The sequence below is a fragment of the Agelaius tricolor genome, unplaced genomic scaffold, assembly GCF_023055355.1.
Source record: "Agelaius tricolor isolate 1412-34295 unplaced genomic scaffold, bAgeTri1.0.p SCAF_28, whole genome shotgun sequence".
NCBI classification, from domain to species: Eukaryota; Metazoa; Chordata; class Aves; order Passeriformes; family Icteridae; genus Agelaius; species Agelaius tricolor.
This window is the reverse complement of record NW_027269288.1, coordinates 4,981,349-5,003,346: the sequence shown is the minus strand read 5'-3', so window position 1 is coordinate 5,003,346 and position 21,998 is coordinate 4,981,349. Positions and strand designations below refer to the sequence as shown.

The 21,998-nt window shown below is 44.4% G+C and overlaps 1 protein-coding gene across 1 annotated transcript in view; it reads right to left on the bottom strand.

Annotated features, from left to right (window-relative positions):
* Positions 1 to 21,998, bottom strand: part of KAZN (kazrin, periplakin interacting protein) — a 226,550-nt gene that overhangs the window by 153,899 nt on the left and 50,653 nt on the right. Inside the window, exon 2 of the mRNA XM_071449134.1 lies at positions 11,935 to 12,092. Within this exon, the coding sequence (XP_071305235.1) occupies positions 11,935 to 12,092 (158 nt within the window). The remainder of the gene's footprint in view (positions 1 to 11,934; positions 12,093 to 21,998) is intronic.

The window sequence follows — 21,998 nt, the reverse complement described above, 5'->3', positions numbered from 1 at the left end:
AAAAAAAAAAAAAAGATATTGGAAAAGTAATTCAAAAAGTCAATCTTACTTTTTTGGCTTTCACACAGTACAGATACTCTCTGCATACCATTTCTGTGCAGATTTCTCAGGCATAAGTGAGCATTAACCACTAATTTGCAGTGTGAAAAGTATTATTCTAAGAAGAAACAAGGAAGATGGCCAGTGGGCCTGAGTAAATCACACGCTGCTTGTATGAGCTTATCCTTATTTTTTGGGTATTAGGGAACAGCAGCAAGTCCTGGTAAGTGCTCCAGACTCCCTGGGCTCCTCCAAACCATCCCTTCCCAAACCCAGCTGGTGAGGCAGGAGGGCAGGAGCTGCAGTGGTGCTAACACAAGGGACTGCATCATTTCTTATTTTATCTTCCTTGATCCTTTCATGTCTTGCTTACAAAAGCACCTTCAGCAACTGGAGGATGTTGGATGCACCCTGAAGCCAAGAGGGATAATTTTTCAAGTGGTTTGCACAGATCCCTTTCATACAGGATATTTATATACCTATCTTATGGGAGGGGAACTGAAAGGAACCAGGCTCCTAAAGCCCTCAGGCTGCTCTTCCCTGGGAAGTCGTTGTGATCCAGCTCTTCTTCAACATCTCCCCCATGTGGCACCAGCAACGTTCACAGCACTCGATTCTCTTCCAGCCAGGAAGAAGAGGCAGCTCCTAAGTGGGGAACGTTTTGCTGTGAATCCACACCTCGCTGGCCACCAGCTTTCTCATGGTGTTGATTCTCCTGGTCTGTTCTCCTGGCTCCATCCCACACATCATTCCAAGGTTCAGTGCTTTCCCCCTCCACAGAAATAATGTTGATATCTTTAAAAGATCAGGCAATTTCTTCATGTGAGCTCTTTGTTTACTTGGGATGTATATTTAAAGCCTCTCCATTTAGGAGGGTGAGTGCTGTGGGCTTGAAATCTAATAAAAGTATAAGTTGGGTAAACGAGCAGCAAATTATTGGATTTTCCATAAAAGCCAGTCTCCACATGCTGGAGTGGAGGTTAAATACAGAGAGCAGCTCAAAAACTATCAACAAAATAATTAAATCTATATATCAAAGGAAAAAAATCATGGTTTCCTTATGATGAGAATTTTCCTGTAACATTTAACTCAGAGAAAGGGTGGCTAATTCCATTTATGTTAATATTAAACCAGCATACTTTTGCTTTTAGCTTAATCACTAAGCAACCAAGTTACCAGAAGAATGCAGGTTATCCAGCAGTTATCCCACAAACACGTCTGGGGCTGAATTCTGACATTGCACCATTAAAATCCATGGAGATTTTCCCAAGGGACCCATGACAGGAATGCTGAGGATATAAAAACTGACATATGATTACTTGTTAATTGGTCCCAATCCCATTCGTAGCTCCAGTCCCATTCAAAGCCTTTTAATTCATGGAAGAGTTGGGCAGGAATGATAGCACCAATTATTGCTAAGAGGTACCAAGGTGCATTACTTGATATTTATTATTAACAGCATCTTTTAAAGCAATTTTCATCCTAAGGATCTCAAAGCTTTTACACATTAATGAATGAAGAGCCTCACACGATCACTGTGAAGTAGACAAATATTATTCCCAGCTGACAGATAAATGAGGAAGATGGGAATTAAATTACATCCTTAAATCTGTGCAATGGATAAAAGACACCTTTTCCCTGAAGGAAGAGCAGATCTGAAGTGGTGTCAGGGTCTTGCAACCAGTGAATTCATCTCCTTGCTGGGAAAAATTGGAGTCCAGAGAAAACCCATGGTTTGCCAAAACTCAGTGCAGATGAAATCGAATGGAATGCATTTGGCATGGATGCCTTCCTGGGAAGGAGCTAAGCCTACAGCCTAGAAGGAGTTAAAGTATAAAGGATTACTACATCTGGACAAGATCTGTTGCCAGGGTTAACTCACAGGGCTGTTTGGAATATTTCTGCAGGAATAACAGCCCAGCACTCACTTTCAAAAACCAGCTCTCCCATTTGAATTTGTTTTCCAAAACAAGACAGCTTTTGCTTACAAAATTAGCTCCCTGCCCAGCATCTGAGGCAGGGATCTGGAGAAACAGCTTAATTTTTATCAAGCAAGTGCTTAAAGCAACTGTTGATATATGGGGAGAGAAGGCAAACACTCGCTGTGTCTCGCAGAGCCATTAAATATTTATTGGTTTTTCTGAGACAAAAATACAAATGTACTTGGCTGGCTCCCACCTCCTGCTGGGCTCAGCCTGGTGACCCCTGAGCTCACAGGCTGGAGGGGAAGCTTGCAGCTGGGTCAGGAGGAGGATTTGCTTTGGGATGGAGCTCTCGGGCTTCCCAGTGGCTTGGTCCAGCACCACAGTGCAGCTGCAGCTCCCTTTGGGCTGAGGTGAGGGGCTTTGGCTCATTTGTTAACTAGAAATGGAGCAGGAGGCTCTCCAGGCAGGAGAAAACACATGGAGGGAGGAGAACACGTTTTCCTGAGTCTCCACATCTTGTGCTTTCCAAGCGCCGAGTGAGGCTAACTGGGATTTTCTGTCTCATTTGCTGGCTCCACAATTGGGTTTTTTTTCCCTGTTATTAACTGAAAAATCTGCATTGCTGATAAACTGCTGTGATAGCAAATCCTTTCTGGTCTCCCCTAATTGCTTCTTCTCCATTTATGAAGATACTCATCGTTTCTCTCTCGTGAGCTTCAATTAAAGCTTTGCACACACACTGCTCATGAATACACATTGAGTTCTAAGGGAGAAAAAATTGTCACTTCTCCTTCAGTGCTCAACAGGACTCTGCAAATAAAGCACTCTGTCCTGGGCCACCTGCTAGGAGGTGTGAGGGCCCTCTGTGAAGGCATCACAGAAACTGGAATTTTGGAATCACCTGGTATATGAATTCAATTAACAATATCCAGGATCTGCAGAGATCTGCCTGCAGAAATCTTGGCTGCTTTATGCATTTTCTCTTTTAATCAGTTCTGGTTCACCTCTGAATCAAGGAAAGGTTTCCACCAGGTTTTCTCAGGTGCTGTACCCTTATCTGTACATACATATACACACATATAGATGTATGTTTTTATTTCTCTCTCTCTGAGTGCTGAGTTGCTGCTGTACAACCCCCAGCTTGACCTCTCCACTGGCATGGCCCTCCTCTCCTACTGACCTCCACACCTCATAAAAACATAAAAGTCAACACTAACTTGTAAGCAACTAAACAAACAACAAAACTGCTGAGAGTCTTGCTTCAGCACCCTTTAAAGGCAGTGTTATGCTCTCCTCTTTGTACATGTGATTTATTTTGTATTTTTTTTTAGTCTTCTACTCTTGCAGGGTTGCAAATATTGAAAGCATTTCTGAGCTTTCAACAGCAATATCAAACCTAATTCTGAATAACAAGCTTTTTTCCAGTTCCAAAGGAGAGCAAAATAAGAAAGAATGGCAATGAAATCAGAACCGACCCGATGTCACCGTGCTGAGCCACCTTGCAGCCAGTGAATTACCACCAGCCCTGGCCTTACAGCAAATGTAATTTGGGGATTCAGCACTGTTATTTAGTGATATAAATATTTCTTTGCAGTGATGGTAGGCAGCAGAATCCATCCTTAGCATGGTTCCAGCTCAGGTTTGAGCCCCTGAGGGGTAGGAAAAGCACAGACTGACAGACTGTCCCAGAGAACAAAAGCTTCATAAATTCATCCTGAATCTCTCTCAAGAAAAGAAAGAACTGATCTTTCTCCAAGGCTTCAACTCTCATTTTTACAGTCATTTTGGAAACTTCCTTATCCTGAGTCTTGGCTCAGAAAGTTCATGGATTTTGGATCAGGCATGACCACCAGGCAGGTGGGTCAGTGACCCACCTGTGGTTTGTTAGGATGTGCAGAGCCGGGTGGTGGAGGGAGCAGCACATTACAGCTCCCCTGAGGTACAGGTGCCTCTGATTCCTCATCACAGAGCACATCCTTCTCCAAATAAATTGAATTAGTAGAGACAGCCCACCTGTTGTATTTGCTGGGACCCCTGTGGCAGGAAGGAATGATGGATCTGACTGCATGTTCTCAGAAGGTTAATTTATTATTTTATGATACTGTATTATATTAAAGAATACTATACTAAACTATACTAAAGAATACAGAAAGGATACTTACAGAAGGCTAAAAAGATAATAATGAAAACTTGTGACTCTTTCCAGAGCCTTGACACAGCTTGGCTCTGATTGGCCAAAGAGTGAAAACAACTCACAGCAGAATCCAATGGAACAATCACCTGTGGGTAAACAACCTCCAACTACATTCCAAAGCAGCAAAACACAGGAGAAGCAAATCAGATAATTATTGTTTTCCTTTTTCTCTGAGGCTTCTCAGCTTCCCAGGAGAAGAATCCTGGGCAAAGAGGTTTTTCAGAAAACATGACAAAGGTGTGCTGAGATCATGCTGGGATGTTGCAATACTGAATGACAGAAAACATGACTGTGACACCCACCCAGGCTGTCTCAGGCCACGAAGAGGCAGCAGGTTGTCAGGTACCTGTTTAGGGACAGGCACCAGAAGCCAGGCTATGTGACACATGTTAATAGAGCCATTAGACACAATGAGGGCCTTGGTGAAGCTTCAGAGCTTCTGCCTTTTATCTTCTCTGCCTTCAGCACAAGTCAGTGCTCTGTGCTCCCTTCTAGACCTCGAGGGATCATTAGAAGGTGTGCTACTGCCTTGAGGCAGCCAAGAAGATTCCTTCTTATGGAAATGGGATGGCAGGATTAATGTAAAAAAAATACAGCATACACAGCAGAAAGTTTGTTTTCTTGGCTTTCCTCTGATACACCCTGACTTGAACTGAAGCTGTTCTCCAAGCCAAACCAGCTCGTGGGTTGTGCAGGCTGAGATAAATGAACACCAAGATATGTGAACACCTATTTACAGCTGCATTTTTATATTATTTCATAAGAGAATTTGCATCATTTCCCTTTCTGCAGCCCTCGAAACACATTGGTGTGGCAAGGACGCTTTCAGAACTCCAATAATTTCAGTTTATTGAAACCCAGAGGAAATCCTCCTTCCCCTGTTCTTCCTGTTGATACTGATAGGACCCACTCGTGTGAAAATAAAGGTCATGGGGCATTGCTCCTGAAGCTCTGCTAAAAGTCTGAAAAACAGATGGTGAGAAGCATTTAAGCAACAAACAAAATATTGCAACAACATGGATGGTTTTATACAACAGCCCTCTGTAGAAAATGAGAACTATTTTTAAAGGTCAGCTGGGGAAATAGCACTGCTCTGCTACCAGATCTGCAGCAATTATTGTGGATTGTGGCTGTCTCCACACCAGCCTGCTCTGGAAGGAAACAGGGACCACTGGAGAAAAGACTGTAATGTAAAAGGGCTGAGAAATTATTATCTTGTCTGGGTAGAAATGGAAGGTAATGCAAAAAAACAAAGCCCAACAGCTGGTGGGATGTTGAATGGCTAAATGTAAGTCATGCCAAGCTGGTTTTCCTTTTTTCCAAAATCTCTCACCTTAAATTATTTATTTACAGGGTATCAGTGTCAGGCTTAAAAGGCTTAAGGTGGTGACAACTCAAATACTCAGATATTTTCCAAAAAAACCCAAGGCAATATTCTCTGTCCAAACTGGCATTAACTTCAACTGCAGACCTGTGCTGGCAGACACCTGCTAAGGTTTGTCCCATGAGTCAGTGAGGACTGGAGCTGTTTGATTCAGAGTAAAGGAAAAAAACAACCAACCAACCAAAAAACCACACCAAAAAAAAAAAAAGCTACAAAACCAGATTTTAAAGAAAAAATACTTGTAAATGTAAATGAAAGTGTTCTTTCCTCTATGATTTTTGGGCAATGAGAACACTATTTTGTTAACAATTTAGGTTAGAAGCACCACCAGGCTGATTTTCTGTCTTTGCCTAAGAAATAAATGAACTCCCCAGCAGAAAAGCAGTTGAATATCTCAATGCCCTCACACTCCCATGCCTAGGCAGCGACTGAAATCCAAGTGAATCTAAGCCAGATGTCCCACAAAGCTGATCTTGTTCTTAAGTCATCATTTGTGCTATGATCTCATTCAAAAAGTCCAATGCAAACCCAAAGATGGTTTTGATGTCTTTTCATTCCCTCCAGAACAACACCTGAGGATAATCACAGCACTGCTGGGACAGGCCCTGAAGAGAGGGTATTTCTCCCAGAGAACTTCAAATCTACTTGAAGTCAATTAAGCACTTCATGGAAGGAGCTAAATGGACTGAGCTTCCTGACAGCTTGGCTTTTGAGGGCAGGCATCCAGCAAAATGTCACGTGCTCCTTCATATGAGAGACCATTACCCTTCATCTGGGGCTGGTGCCTGGGTGCACCTTTTCTGCTCATTAGGCAAATTCCTCTGGAAACAGCTGGATTAGAGCTGGTGCCCGTGACTCAGCCCCTGGATGTTGTACACCTTCTGCTCCACGCCAGTCCAGGCTCTCACAATTGCAATTAGAAACAGAAACTCAAGTAAAACAAATCAAAAAGCAATTTAGGCAAAGCTGGGGGGTGATTTAAAGTTTGAAGGTGTAATGGATTCATGTCACGTGTGTCTCAGAAGCAATAAATCCTGCTTAGGGAAATGTCTGAGGAAAAAACACTGCTAGGCTATAAAATTCCACCTCTGAGGATTATAAAACAACAGGCACAGAGCAAACATCCTTTCTGAGCATAATAGGAGTGTCAGAAATGATTGACAGCAGTGACAATCTATCACAGGCTGCCGTGTCCCTGCCGCAGCGCTGTGCACGGGGCTGGCTGGCAGCAGGGGAATTGTTTGTTCACTCCAACACCAGGCAGGGGATGGGACATGTCAGGGCTATAAATGCACCTTTCCTCTCCACCTGCTGGTATGCCCCAGTGTCACCCTGTTCTTCTAAAGTGCCTCTAAACCTTCTGATGTTTAGATTTTCGTAGTAGAGCTTCTCACGCACTTTTCATGTAAGTAATGATTGTTTTCATTCCTTTCTAGAAGAAAAAATAATTAATAGACTGTTGGTTTAACCAGTGTGGTTGGAGAGGTGGCAATTTCATCCTCCAATCCATGGTCACTTTTGGAATTCTATAAATATTGAAGTCCAGAAACAAACTAGTCCTTTTTTGCCTTGGACATCTCAGCATGTGAGTGTTGTTCAGTATTGCAACACCCCAGCATGATCTCAGCACACCTTTGTCACCATCATATTTCCTGAAAAACCCCTTTGCCCAGGATTCTTCTCCTGGGAAGCTGAGAACCCTCAGAGAAAAAGGAAAACAATAATTATCTGATTTGCTTCTCCTGTGTTTTGCTGCTTTGGAATGTGTTTGGAGATTGTTTACCCACAGGTGATTGTTCCATTGGATTCTGCTGGGAGTTGTTTTCACTCTTTGGCCAATCAGGGCCAAGCTGTGTCAAGGCTCTGGAAGGAGTCACAAGTTTTTAATTATTATCTTTTTAGCCTTCTGTAAGTATCCTCTCTGTATTCTTTAGTATAGTTTAGTATAGTATCCTTTAATATAATATAGTATCATAAAATAATAAATTAGCCTTCTGAGAACATGGAGTCAGATCCATCATTCCTTCCTTTGTCTGGGAACCCCACAAACCCAACACCTTTTTGTTCAGGCAGCACAATTCCCATCCTTGGAGCCCTCCCCCTGCCAGGTGGGCACAGACAGGGTGACCCATGGAGGGAAGGTGATGTCAGGAATGTGCTGCACTCCTGGGACACCACCAGGAGCCTCTGGGCACAGAGCCCCAGCCCTCACCAGCAGGGAGGGAGATGCTGCTTTTTGCCCAGAGCTGTCAGCCAGCTCTGTGACCTGGGAAATCCTATCCAGGATGTGGAAGGGATGGAGAGCACCAGGGTCAAGAGATCCTGCAGATTGTAATGACTTCCATTAAATCACTGTCTTCCCTGGGCTGAATTTGAGCTGACAGCCTATTGCTGAGAGACTCCACACAGCTTATTACCTCTCCCTGCCTGCAGTTTAACACTGCTGACAGGGCTGATGGATCAGCAGCCCCTCAGCCAGCCCAGACCACAGCTGCCAGCACCATCCTCCCCCCAGTGCCACCTCACCTGCCACCAGTGCCATTTCCTCCCCACTAGTGCCACCTCACCTGCCACCCATGCCATTTCTCCCCCCAGTGCCACCTCATTGCCACCCATGCCATTTCTCCCCCCAGTGCCACCTCATTGCCACCCATGCCATTTCTCCCCCCAGTGCCACCTCATCTGCCACCTGTGCCATTTCTCCCCCCAGTGCCACCTCATTGCCACCCATGCCATTTCTCCCCCCAGTGCCACCTCACCTGCCACCCATGCCATTTCTTCCCCACTAGTGCCACCTCACTGCCACCCATGCCATTTCTCCCCCCAGTGCCACCTCACCTCCCACCCATGCCATTTCTTCCCCATTAGTGCCACCTCACCTCCCACCCATGCCATTTCTCCCCCCAGTGCCACCTCACCTGCCACCAGTGCCATTTCTCCCCCCAGTGCCACCTCACCTGCCACCTGTGCCATTTCTCTGTCAGGAGGAGTGCAAAATATGCCCCATTTTCCATGGAGAAAACCCATTTGCACGTGGGGGATGAGGAGAATTTTTTTCCCTCCCCACTCAACAGCTGTTTCTCCATGCTGTGCTTACCAAGAAGTGACCTCTCATTTCCCCTGTAAAGCCACAGTCACTACTGTCACAGTTGCTTGTACATGACTACCACAAAACTGAGGCATTAAAATCAGTGAAAAGTGGAGTAAATTGAGAAAACAGATGGGCAAAATAAGTTCTTCTAAGCAGCCAAGGGAGAAATAAATATGGCCTAATGTATGTAGGGACTGGGCTGATGCTCAGGGGCACAGAGTGCACATTTGAACTGTCAGAAAATCCAGCTGTGAAACCCCAGGCTGGTGCCTCTGTGTTGTGGTTCCTCTTCTCCCCTCTGGTGAGCATCCTTGTCCTTTGTGCTCCCAGTGACACCTCATGGGAGGGCAGGGACCTGCCCCTGCACAGGCAGATGCACATGGGCCCCAGCACAGCGTCCTCTAAAAGCCCTCCCAGTGCTCTCCAGAGTGGAAAGCTCTGTGTGTTGGTTCACTGATTCTTCTTAAGCCAAAAAAATGACTCAAGATCAAAGTCAGACCCATGGTGGACCCTAAACCTTTGTTTCAGCAACATCTCCTGGTGTGTGTCCAAGCAGAGTTCCAAAAATGTGTCCAATTTCTCTCCAAGGCAGAAGGGCAGCAGGCACAAGGCATCACCCCCACATCATTCCTGCCTTTCCAAAGCAGATTTATAGTGGCAGAGAAGTGAGAAATGCCCATTAACTGTCCCCTCTGACCAGCCACTCCTGCTGGCTTAGCAGTCCAGCTGATTTCTAGCCAAAATATCAAACTGGATGTTTTCTCCTCAAATTATCCAGCAGTCAAAATCAGGTCCATGGAAAGAGCCAAGCACTGGATTTTAGTTTATCTTTGTACAGAGCCTTGCACAATCAGTATTTCCATAAAATAACTAACAGGGAAGGGAAGGGAAGGGAAGGGAAGGGAAGGGAAGGGAAGGGAAGGGAAGGGAAGGGAAGGGAAGGGAAGGGAAGGGAAGGGAAGGGAAGGGAAGGGAAGGGAAGGGAAGGGAGATATTTACATTGGTGATATTTTTCCTGCTGTATGATTAGAGCACAGGGCACTCTGCAGTCAGGGTTAGCACATATTTCTATTCACACACTGGCAGGGGTATCCCTGCTGATATTCCTGCCAGACTCATGTTTCTTTCATTCCTCAGAGGATTTATTTTATTGGATTTTTTTTTACTGGATGTTATCACCTGTTTACTTCCATCCTTCTACTCACCACTACCACTTCCCACCTTGTCATTCTTCCAACTTGAAAATCCCAGGCAAGAAAACATCCTGTCCTTTCTGGGAAGGGATCCAGGCACATCATGAGGATACAGGAGCACTTGACATTTCCCTATTGTTCTTAGCATTTCCTAATCAGTCTCTCTATCACAGGCACCAATTAATATGTATTCAGGACAGCTGATAAGTAGGAAAGCAATTCTTGGGTGCCAAAAATAGAATTCCTGCACAAGGGGATTATCAATAGGTACATTTTTGCCCCATATTTATTTTTATCTGCCTGCCCTCATGCCTGAATGCCCAGAGGTATTCCAAATATCTGGGACTTGGACAGGGGTGGATGGGGGTTGGAGCAACCTGGTCTAGTGGAAAGTGTTCCCACCCAGTGTAGGGGGTGAAATGGGATGAGATTTAAGGTCCCTTTCAACCCAAACTTTCTGCCCAAAATGTCAAGCTGGGTGCTCTCTCCTCAAATTATCCACCAGTCAAAATCAGGTCCATGCCAGGAGAGGGGAGTAAAAGGGCCAAGCACTGGAATTCAGCTTAGCTCTGTCCAGAGCCTCACACTGGGAGGGTTCCATGGATTTCTGTGGATTCTGTGATTTTATTCCCACCTGCAGGGGAGTCTGTGGGATCTATTCCCACTGTGGGAGCAGATCCAAAAGCACAGTCTAACCCCTTGTGTTCCCCATGACACTTCAACAGCATGAACTCTGCTGGTTTGGGGGAGATGGAGGGGACTGGGTTACAGATGTGCCAAAGTGAGATCAGCACCATCCTCACAGAAATGAAATCCTGAGCACAACAGGAAGGGTTTGCTCCCTGTGCTCTCCACAGCCTCCAAACCTGGACTGACTCCTGGTGCAAACACACAGTATTAAAATAAATGTGCTGTTAACAGCAGGGATCCCCAGGCCACTCCCCACATGCAACAGGATCCCTGCCAGCCCAAGTCACCAGGACCAGGGGCTTTGAAAGTGAGAAGGGGAAGGAGAAGGAGAAGAAGAAGGAGAAGGAGAAGGAGAAGGAGAAGGAGAAGGAGAAGGAGAAGGAGAAGGAGAAGGAGAAGGAGAAGGAGAAGGAGAAGGAGAAGGAGAAGGAGAAGGAGAAGGAGAAGGAGAAGGAGAAGGAGAAGGAGAAGGAGAAGGAGAAGAGGGAGAGGGAGAGGAGAGGGAGAGGGAGAGGGAGAGGGAGAGGGAGAGGAGAGGAGAGGAGAGGAGAGGAGAGGAGAGGAGAGGAGAGGAGAGGAGAGGAGAGGAGAGGAGAGGAGAGGAGAGGAGAGGAGAGGAGAGGAGAGGAGAGGAGAGGAGAGGAGAGGAGAGGAGAGGAGAGGGGACCACCAGACTCCAGGTGGAAGCAGAACAGGCCATCCCCAGTCCTGGAGAGCTCAGAAGATCTCAGGACAGCCTCAGGCCTCCTTTCCCTGATTTTAGAGTAGAAGGGAGAGGAGACCACCCCATTTCAAGAGAGCCCTCTGACAGAAGCTGTAATTTTCCATCTAGGCTTTGCAAATAAAGACCAAAAGGGAATATAACAAGATAAATATAATTAATATTTCAAAGGGTGCTTTTTGTAGGTTGAAGGAAAGACCGCAACACAGCAAAGCTACAGAGAAAGAGAGTTTTTTGTTGAAGCAACAAAGGCACAAAGAAACATCTGCACATAATTTCATGACTTTTAACTGGCATTTTAGAGCTTGGCTAAACCAACAGCTCAGTTGTCTGGCTCTTCTAAATCTGGCATTGAGCACAGATGCTCAGTGGACAGATGATTTTCTTTTGGTAGTGCTGATGCTGGATTCCCATCAATGGGGTTATTGCTGGATTCCCATCAATGGGTACATTGCTGTATTTTCTCCTGAAATTAAGAGCCATTTTCAACCCTGAATCTGAGGCTCAGCCCCAGCACAAGCTGCACACTGAGATGTTCTTCCCACAGCTGCAGATTTCAGAAACCAAAAGCATTTTAAAGAATCAGCAATTAATGTTCTCCACTGCTAAAACTGTATATAAAAATGACATAATTCTCCAGATGTGTGCAATGTGCCTTCCTCACATCCTAACACACATTTCTGCATTGATTTCCTACCTGTGCATCCATCAGGAGGTGCCTCATCAGCCTCATGGCACTTTTCAGAGATTCCTTCTCACTGGGCAAAAAGGCATCTTCATCCTCATCCAGGGTTTTTGACTTGCTGACAATGAAGTGGGAGATCTGGTCATTCAGGGAATGCAGTGATTCAACAGCTGTGGAGACACAGAGGGAAAGCAAGAAGCAGGAATGAAACCATGCTGAAGGAAAACAATGTCATTTTTTCAGTTTGACATGAGCGTGGTTTGCTCTGGGAAAGTGTAGCTGGAAATAATTGATCCCCATGTCCTCCCCTGGACTCTCCTGAGAGGACCAGCAAAGGCCTCATACAGACATACAAGACCCTGAACAACCTGGTCCTGCTGGTGGCAGGGTGGTTGGAAATGAGGTGGCATTGAAGGACTCTTCCAACCCAAATCATTCCAGGATTCTATGATTATGTTTCTAATCTCAAGTAACAAGTCATGGCTAAAGTGAAAACAAGAAAGCAAATGTCTCTTGACTCGCAGCCCAGAGACCTGTTCCCTGTGATGTGCAGGGAACCAGAACTCCAGACAACACAGAGGAGAGAAGCTGGAAAATTGGCTTTTTATTAGCTAGAGTAGGAGTGAGTCAGACCAACAACTAAAGCATTGCTCATTTTCTTTCTTGGTGATTATTGGTATTTGAATCACTGTTAATCTCTTAAATTCTCCACGTGGGCTCAAGCCCCAGGTATTATATGTGAGATTCTGCTCCCAGTCAGAAATCACCTCCTCCACAGCTCACAGAAATCCCCCAGCAATTTCACACACTTTATGAAGCTGCAATTTATATATGAACCAATGGCCACATTTATTTCCACCCAATGAAAAGCTCTGGACTTCTACAGATTTGAAAAATCCGTGCTGCGATTTTGCTTCTCAACCGTGGTGAGTGTGGGGGTTTCATTTTTACTGCTGGCTCATTAAATAAATGAGATCCAAATAATTCTGCAGTGTATTTTCTTTGTGCTGGTGGCTCAGGCAGTGGAGCCCTTTGATAAGCTCAGAGTAACACATCACTGTCACACCCTGAACGTGCTGCACACCCTGGCTTGCTCAGGCAGTTTATGAATAAAGCAATCTGTTATTTAGGGCTCTCTGACAAACTGATCTTAAGAACACGAGGCAATTGAAGTGTACTCGACCTAGTTCTGTCTAAAGAAGATCTTCCCACAAAATTGGAAGTAGTAAAGATTAGCCAGAAACCACTCATTGAGGAGCAAATCTTCCCCAGACAAAAGGGCCATAACAAATCACAGTTATGTCTCCAAAATGCAGGAGGGAAAGAGCAGAATCCTCCTTGCTGAGAGGGTTTATTTTTCATTAAAATAATAAAACAAAATCTGGAAGTGCCTTGGAGAGGGGACTGGGAGGATTCCCAGCACTCAGGGTGTTCCTGCACCTCCTGCTAACAGAAAAGGGGTTTGAGGCTCACTGTGGTGGAGGGCCCATTTTAAACCACATCATACAATGAACCATGGAATGGTTTGGATGGGAGGGAATCTTAAAGATCCTCTCATCCCACCCCTGCCATGGCAGGGACACCTCCCAATAGCCCAGGCTGCTCCAAGCCCTGTCCAGCCTGGCCTTGGGCACTGCCAGGGATCCAGGGGCAGCCCCAGCTGCTCTGGGAATGCTGTGCAGGGCCAGTCCTGGCTGGGTACCAATTGTACTGCTGGGTGGGGCTTGTGTGCACCCCACATGTTTGTGACAAGGCAGCCCTGTCACTTTAGGACATGAAACAGAAAGACATGGCCACTGGATTTTCTAAGGCAAAAAAGAGGGAAGTTTAATTTTGACTCCAACATTTATAGATTTCCAAAAGTGACAGTGGATTACAGGGTGACAGTGCCACCTCTCCAGTGACACTGGACAAACCAACAGTCCATCAGATTTCTCCTCTTCTATAAGAGAATGCAAAACAATAAGTAATTTACAGAAAGTGTGTGAGAAAGTTTGCCTCCTTTTTGGACATAAACCTCTGGTGTTTGTGGATTAATTTTCCTAACATCACCCTCAACAAATCATTTTGGAATCATTTGTCCTCACACCAAGCAGAACTTGTGAGCCCAGGGAGCTGCTGCTTTTCCATGCAGGAGAGCAGCAGGCACATGGCTGCACACAGGCAGCAGCACTTTGGTCTTCTTATCACTTCTAGCCTGAGCTAGCACCTCTATCAGACATGTCAGGCCTGAAAGCCATCTCCCCAGCACTAATGCACCAGTATTGACTCGTCCCATCCTTTCTGACCAGTGAGGAATTGAGGACAGATCATTTTTTTCCTGCTCTGAAATTTTGGCTGGAGCCCTAAGCCCACATCTGCTTTCAGTAATACAAATGTACAGCAGAGTTCTCCTCGAGCTGCTGGCTCCCTTCCAGATTTACATAGACTGTGACCAAAAACTGGTACAAGGAGAACTTCTCCCAGGCTTTCTGACTTTAAAATAATTCAAAACAAACTAAATTATGTTATCCTATATTATTCCAACCTCTTCATCTGAAGCTAGAGCTCTCCATTCTCTGATATTTCTTCTCTTTCTGTTTGGGAAGTTCAGTGCTGCTGGAGCAGTATGTGGCACATGAAGCTCAGGGGGGCAAATGCTTCTCTCATTTGTAATTCTTTAGGTTTAGAGAGATGCCAGAGGAATCAGAAAAAATATTTTCCAGCAAGAATGTGGGGAAAGCAGATCAGTATTGACTTGAACCAATTTTTAGAGGGATCTGCCACAGTGCTGTGTTTATACTCTGCTTAGCAAAACAAATCTTTTCCCATGAACACAATGGAAACTGTATTGGAAAATAAAATCCTCTGAGTCTTCCTCATGAAAGTAAAAAAGGCATTTCCAAACCTCCAGCCTACACACACTGTGAAAACAAAGCTGGAAAGACCAAACCATTCCTGACACTATTTTTCTGGAAACACTGTGTCAGTCTGCAACACAGCTTCCAAAGCAGAAGAAATTGGATATTTCTCATTTAAATCAAGAGAAACTTCCTGCCTTTTGCCCACTAAAAATCTAAAGGACAGAGATAATGAGGCAAACCCTTCATCTCTCACAATGTTATGGCTCAGACATTTCTGCTGAACAACACTTCCACTAACCCAGACAGTTCTTTGTGAAAGCATCAAATTCTTAAAGGAAAAAATCATGAACCTCAGATATAAACACAGGCATGTCCAGTGGAGATGAAAAGATACTTCTTGGTCCCTTAAAATGAAACAAAAAAGAGAAAAAAAAATGAAGACAGCACCTTTCCCTTTCTGTGTCTTTCCCCTTGGCTTGAGGTTGGTAACGCACCAGTAACGCTGCAAACGAGACAACAGGCTGAATAAAAGTTACAGCTGTCAAAGTCCTGTCAGCAGCCCAGCTTTCCCATTCCAATTCCATCATTTCCTCGCTGCAAGGATCAATTTCAAGAGGTGAAGGAACCATAACAATCCTTTGTTAGCTCTTTGGTGTCACCCCAAAAAAAGATCAAATAATCTCTTAGTGGGTTCTGCCTGCTGCTATCAGAGAGGATGTGCTGCTCTGAGGTGCTCAGGTGAGGACAATTTGCCACCCCCAGAAGCAAGAATGGGGTGACAAAGTTGGTTTTCTGCAGGGCAGAATCACCAGAGCCTGAAGGACGTGCAGGGGAAAAAGGAAATTGCTTTCTGTTGGAGACGAGGGAAAAATTATACTTGCGCCAAAAACTCATTCAAGGAAGAGACTGAAGCAATAAAGTTGTTCCAGGAGACCCCATTTTATACACTCCAGCTACTGCCCAGATGAGCACAAAATAAAATAAAGCATAGATTATATATCCTGAGATCTACTGACAAAAGCCAGCAGAGTCTAAAATTAATTCTCGGCAGCAGGAGTGAGTAAATGAAAGAGGACGGACACGATCATAATTTTATCAAGGGAGGGTGAGTAAGGATTCCTGGGCTCTGCCACATGGAATAGAGAAGATGTTTGAGTCTGACTTTGGTGTGTTGGTTCAAAATGCAGTAAAAAGGATAGGAAAGGGCTGCTGTTCCTGAGAGCTGCAGGGATGGCTCCAGGAGAGGCTGGACTTGAGGTAAAGCAGGAGCACATCACCATCCCACACACCCAGGGACTGCAGGATGGGGCTCTGCAGGAGCTCTCTGTGTGCAGAGTGCCCAGGCAGCTTCTGGGGACAGAAATGGGGAAAATCTGCTGTGTCAGTCTGCTGAAAAACACCAACCAGAGCAGCCTGGATCCCCCAAAACCTCAGGTCTGATCTGGGTGCTGGGTACAACCAGCTCTCCAAGAGTCAAAAGGAATGAGTCCTTGCCAAGTGGCATCGAGTCCTTACATCCATCTGGATATTGTAAAACAGAGAAAATGTAGCATTTATTCCATGAAATGGTACAGTGGCTTTTGCAAGGGACAATTATTTCTAGCAGAGAGTTTCCAGCAGTGTCTGCAGCCCAAGCTGGGTGCTGCACCAGGGCACTCAGAATATCAGTGGAAAGGTCTGTTTTCCTTAATGAATTCCCAGAGGGCCAACAAACAACCCAAAGTCAGCTCTCCCCACTGGGGATCTGCTCCTGTGGAGAGAGAAGTCAGAGAGCTGCATTGCTGGATGGATCCTTTGCAAACCCATCCCAAGGGAGCAGCGTTCACAGCTGTCAAAGTCCTGTCAGCATCCCAGGTTTCCCATTCCAATTCCATCATTTCCCCACAGCTCTGCCAGGGAAACCTCACTGGCTCCCCAGGCCCTCAGAGTGTCTGCACAGACTGGGATGAGTGTGGGCAAAGTGTGCAATTCATTGGTGTTTAATGTTATCAAAGAAGTCCTGGAGTAACAGCCATGGGGGTTGTTTTTGCACTGAGGGAAAGGAAAATCCTCAGAGCACTTCAGGCCTCCCTGTCTGAGCTCTCCCCGTGTTTTCTGCAGGGTCACTGCAGAGCCAGACTCAGGGCTTGGTAGCAGGAGGGGCTCCAGAGTGTCCAAATGCCTTCCAGCACCTCCCACAGTATGGAATCAATGGAATCATGGAATGGTTTGGGTTGGAAGGGGCCCTGCAGATCCTCCCATTCCACCCCTGCTGCCATGGCAGGGACACCTCCCACAGGCTGCTCCAGCCTGGCCTTGGCCACTGCCAGGGATCCAGGGGCAGCCCCAGCTGCTCTGGGCACCTGTGCCAGGGCCTCATCACCTTCACAGGGAACAATTCCTAATTCCCAATATCCCATCCAACCCTGCCCTCTGGCACTGGGAGCCATTCCCTGTGTCCTGTCACTCCATCCCTTGTCCCCAGTCCCTCTCCAGCTCCCCTGGAGCCCCTTTAGGTAGTGCAAGGGTCTCTAAGGTCTCCCCAGAGCCTTCTTTTCTCTAGACTGGACAACCCCAATTGAACTGTTTATTTCTATTTTATGGATTAATATTTTTTCATTAAATAATTAATTAAATACTTATTTAATTTTTTAATTAAATAATTTATTTAATGAATTTATTTATTTATATTTATATTATTTCGATCTATACATAATTTTATATTATGTATAATTGTATATATATTATATATAAAAATATATATTATATATATTTATATATATTATAATCTTATATATTTTTAATATTATTTATATCTTATGGATTTATATTTTTCTCAGTTGAAACCCCTTTTTGAAGAGTAGGTAAAACTGATCTGCTCAGGTGATTGAATAAATTTCTTGAACTCTTTTTTTTAATTGTCAAATTATAGCCATTTGTGGCTATAAATGTGTATTCAGCCCCATGAATAATGATGGATGCTCTCATTCCCTTGAAGGAGGTGAGAAGGGAAAGTTCCTCCCCTGATGCCTGAGCAACCCTCAGGTTTGGAGCATTGAAAGCATGGAGAGACAGACTGCACGAGGATCAGCAGCCTGTTCTGCTTTCTCTGAATCACAGCCAGCTCTCAAATACCCCCTCAACCCCACCTGCAAAACCTTCTATCTGCACAGGTTTGGGCAGAAATGAAGAATGTTCTTGAGAAAGCTCAAAATCCTGCCTTTGGAACCAAAAAATAGCCAGCCCTGGAGCCCTGGAAATTCAAGGCAGCTTGGGTTATGGCATGTAGACAGTAATGTGTGTAATTATGTGTAAAAATAAGATATTTATACAGCTAAATTATAGATAAAGCCCGGTGTTATTTATCTTATTGAGGTTGTTTTTTGCTGTGTCCAAAAAAAGGACATGCAAGACATGCAACAGTTCATTTTTGCCAGATTAATGATTCTGATTAGGCAGCCCTTCCTGCTGTAGCATTTGCTAATTGCATTTGGACAGATCAATTAATTTTTTCACTTAGCAGTAGAGGAAACCTCCCTTTGTAAAAGCCAAGCTCATGAGATCACAGAGTCACAGATTCATGGAAGCATGGAATCCTCAAGGCTGGAAAAGGACCCCCAAAAAGATCATCAAGTCCATCCTTCTACCAGATACCCCTGTGCCCGTTGACCCACATCACCAAATGCCATCTCTGCTTGGTTTTTGAACACTTTTGTGGATGCTGACTCCACCACTTCCCTGGGGAGCCTGTTCCAATGCTTTCCATCCCTACAGTGAAGAAATCTTTCCTAACATCCAACCTGTTCCCCTGTCTTGAGCCCTTCTTGCACTGTTTTAACACCTCTCACTCCCACCCAAAAGAGAAGCTGATCTGCAAAGCTGCTACATCAGGATCACAAGGCAGAAGCTCTGAGCAAACAGAGCCCATTTTCCTCTACCCAGGAAAATATCCTGCATCTTTGCAGCTGGAAAATCCACCCTGAGCCATCTGCCCCATCCATGTGCTTGTGCCAGATGTTGTTGACAGCCACAGCCTCACAGAAACGCTGGGAAGATCTCAATCTGAACCACTCCAGAAATATTTTCTCCTGTTATTGCTAAGAAGAGACCTACAGCTTTTTTCTTCCTTTGTGGCCTTTAACTTGTTTCAAAGGAGGCATTCAATGAGCCCCCTCGTAGGAATAATTTACCACACCATTAAGTGAAAGAAAAAAAAATCTGGTGTCTGCATTAGGGGCTCAATCACCTTTCAAGAAACACTGCAAATAACCCATTACAGTAATTACTGAGGAGCTGGTCTCTCTGGGTTCTGAATGCTTGGTGTGGAACTGGCAAAGAGCTGCATGCAAAAGAAAGCCATCAGACCAGGAAATGGCACTAGAGTTCCAGAGGAAAACAAGCTCAGCAATAAAGGTGGTCATTTTTTCAGCTTATTAGTTTCTCTTTACAAACCCGACCTTTCTGGAAATGAAAATAACATCAAGTGGAGCTCTGCAGGGTGGTAGCAGCTTTTTAATAATCAAAGTTTTTCATTGACATCTCCTTTATGGTGCAGAAGCTTCTTTTGAAGTTGGACTTTAAATCACTTCAATAAAAATGTCAATTTTGCATTGTTTTGATATGTTTTGAATCTGGCAACACAGAAATAAATTTTGTAATTTCTCCTTACACTCCCTCTCCATTTAAAAGCTCATATTTGAGTGGAAAAAGGACATGAGTTCCAGACCTGTCTGCAAGGACAGATGTCCATATTCTCCTTGGAGAATGCCCCTATTGCTAAAAAATTCCTGTTAATGTATCCAAGACATATCTGAACTGAGTAGGGAAAGAAGAGTTGGTGTATTTTGCTCTGTCTTTCTGAGTTTTTTTACATCATCCCTCTGGAAAGGACTTTTTTTTTTGCCTCAGTTTCTTCAGCTCTGAGTCATAGCTAATGAGGATAGTGAGATGAAGTTCACTAGAATTTGGCCAAAATTTTAAAAATGGAAAGGCTCAGTGTTTCCTCTCACTAAAATACTGCCAGGATCATTTAGAAAATAAACAATATTTTTCTCTTTGAGTAAAATCTCACTAGAGCTAGAAGAACATCATCCAGGTGAAGAAGTGATCCCAACCCTAAAAACTCTCTTATTCACCCCAGCTGTATTGGTTCAACTACTAAACATTATAATAAAAAAATATCACTCACTCTAGGGAAAAAAAAAACAAATTCATATAAATTGCTGTGTTATGCTTATGATTATGATGGGAAAATGGAGTTGGAGCAGAGGCTGAAGCAGCTGGGACAGGGTCCTGCTGCTTTGGGCAGTGCCTTGAGCTGAGAGGGCCCATGACTCTGGCAGCAAAGCAGACTGCAAACCTCATGGCTGGGCTCTTGTTGTTTGCAGAAATAATCAAGATGCGGAATGTGGCATTCACATTCTCTGGAAAAATCCCTTTGCCCAGGATTTTTCTCCTGGGAAGCTGAGAAGCCTCAGAGAAAAGGAAAACAATTCTGATCTGATTTGCTTCCCCTGTGTTGTGCTCACATGTGGAATGTGTTTGGAGATTGTTTACCCACAGGTGATTGTTCCATTGGGTTCTGCTGGGAGTTGTTTTCACTCTTTGGCCAATCAGGGCCAAGCTGTGTCAGGACTCTGGAAAGAGTCACCAGTTTTCATTATTATCTTTTTAGCCTTCTGTCTGTATCCTTTCTGTATTCTTTAGTATAGTTTAGTTCAGCATTCTTTAATATAATATAGTATCATAAAATAATAAATTAGCCTTCTGAGAACGTGGAGTCAGATCCATCATTCCTTCCTTTGTCTGGGCACCCTGTGAATACAATAGGACACACAGCTGCTGCTTGCTCCTTGCTGTTGGGTAATCATTTATTTGTCACCTCCACAGCTGATGGTGCAACTGTTGTATTCCTAAAACAATTGCTGCTTTATTTAGATAAGAAGGAAGAGAGCAGCAGAGATTCTGGGTGCCAGCAGCAGGATCAGACGTGCAGCTGCTGTGAGCTGGCTCTGGAGGAGCGATGCCCATCTGTGCTCACATAAACAGTCTTGGATATGGTGTAGGACTGGCTTCCACTTCACACAAAATGAGCTCCAGGGTCTTGGATGGGTCAGCTAAACCCTCAACACATCAGTTCCCATCTGTAAACACACATTCTGCAGCCTGTGGAAATATCACACACCACTACTGTATTTGCAGGGATCCCCTGTAGCAGAGAGGAATGATGAATCTGACTCCACGTTCTCAGAAGGCTAATTTATTATTTTATGATACTATATTATATTAAAGAATACTAAACTAAACTATACTAAAGAATACAGAAATGATACTTGCACAATGCTAAAAAGATAATAATGAAAACTCATAAAACTTGTGACTCTTTCTAGAGTCCTGACACAGCTTGGCCTTGATTGGCCAAAGAGTGAAAACAACTCCCAGCAGAATCCAATGGAACAATCACCTGTGGGTAAACAATCTCCAAACACATTCCACATGTGAGCACAACACAGGAGAAGCAAATCAGATAAGAATTGTTTTCCTTTTCCTCTGAGGTTTCTCAGCTTCCCAGGAGAAGAATCCTGGGCAAAGGGATTTTTCAGAAAATGTGAATGCCACACACCACAAAGGAGAGATGCCACCACCAGTGAGGGACTTGTTTGGCTCTTCCCCAGCTACAAACTGGGAGTTGTTCTGCTTTAACAAGCAGCTCATCGTGCAACCAGGATGCTCCATCTCCTTTGTGTCAAAGGTGAAAGAAAACCCTTCCTAAAGGGAATTTAACAACTTCTGGCTTTTCTGGGGTTTGAACGAACTGAACGTGTTAGAAGACAGCTGAGCTTGGTTTGTTTCCCACCAAACATGTGGAAGAGACTGAAGTTTTATGTGTTGTTGTGAGTGTTGAGAAACCAAGTGGTATTGTTTTGGTAATCTGCTCAGGTTGCAATAATGAGAGAGGGTCACCAGCAATCCTGAAAGGAGCTTGAAAAACAAGATGTAAAAATCAAACATGCTGTGTTTGTTTGCATCAGCTCTTGAGATCTTTGTTTCACCCTTAGGATGGCACTTCTTTCAATCAGAAATCCTAGAAACAAAAGAAAGACCAACCAAAAAAAAAAAAAAAGCATTAGATTTATCACATCAGAAAAATGTCAATGATTCTGAGACTTCAATGAAGTCATGAAAACTGGCAACCTGCAAATCTCTCTCTGCATGTGTCTGTATTTGTTCACAGATAAAAGAAGGGATGGAGAA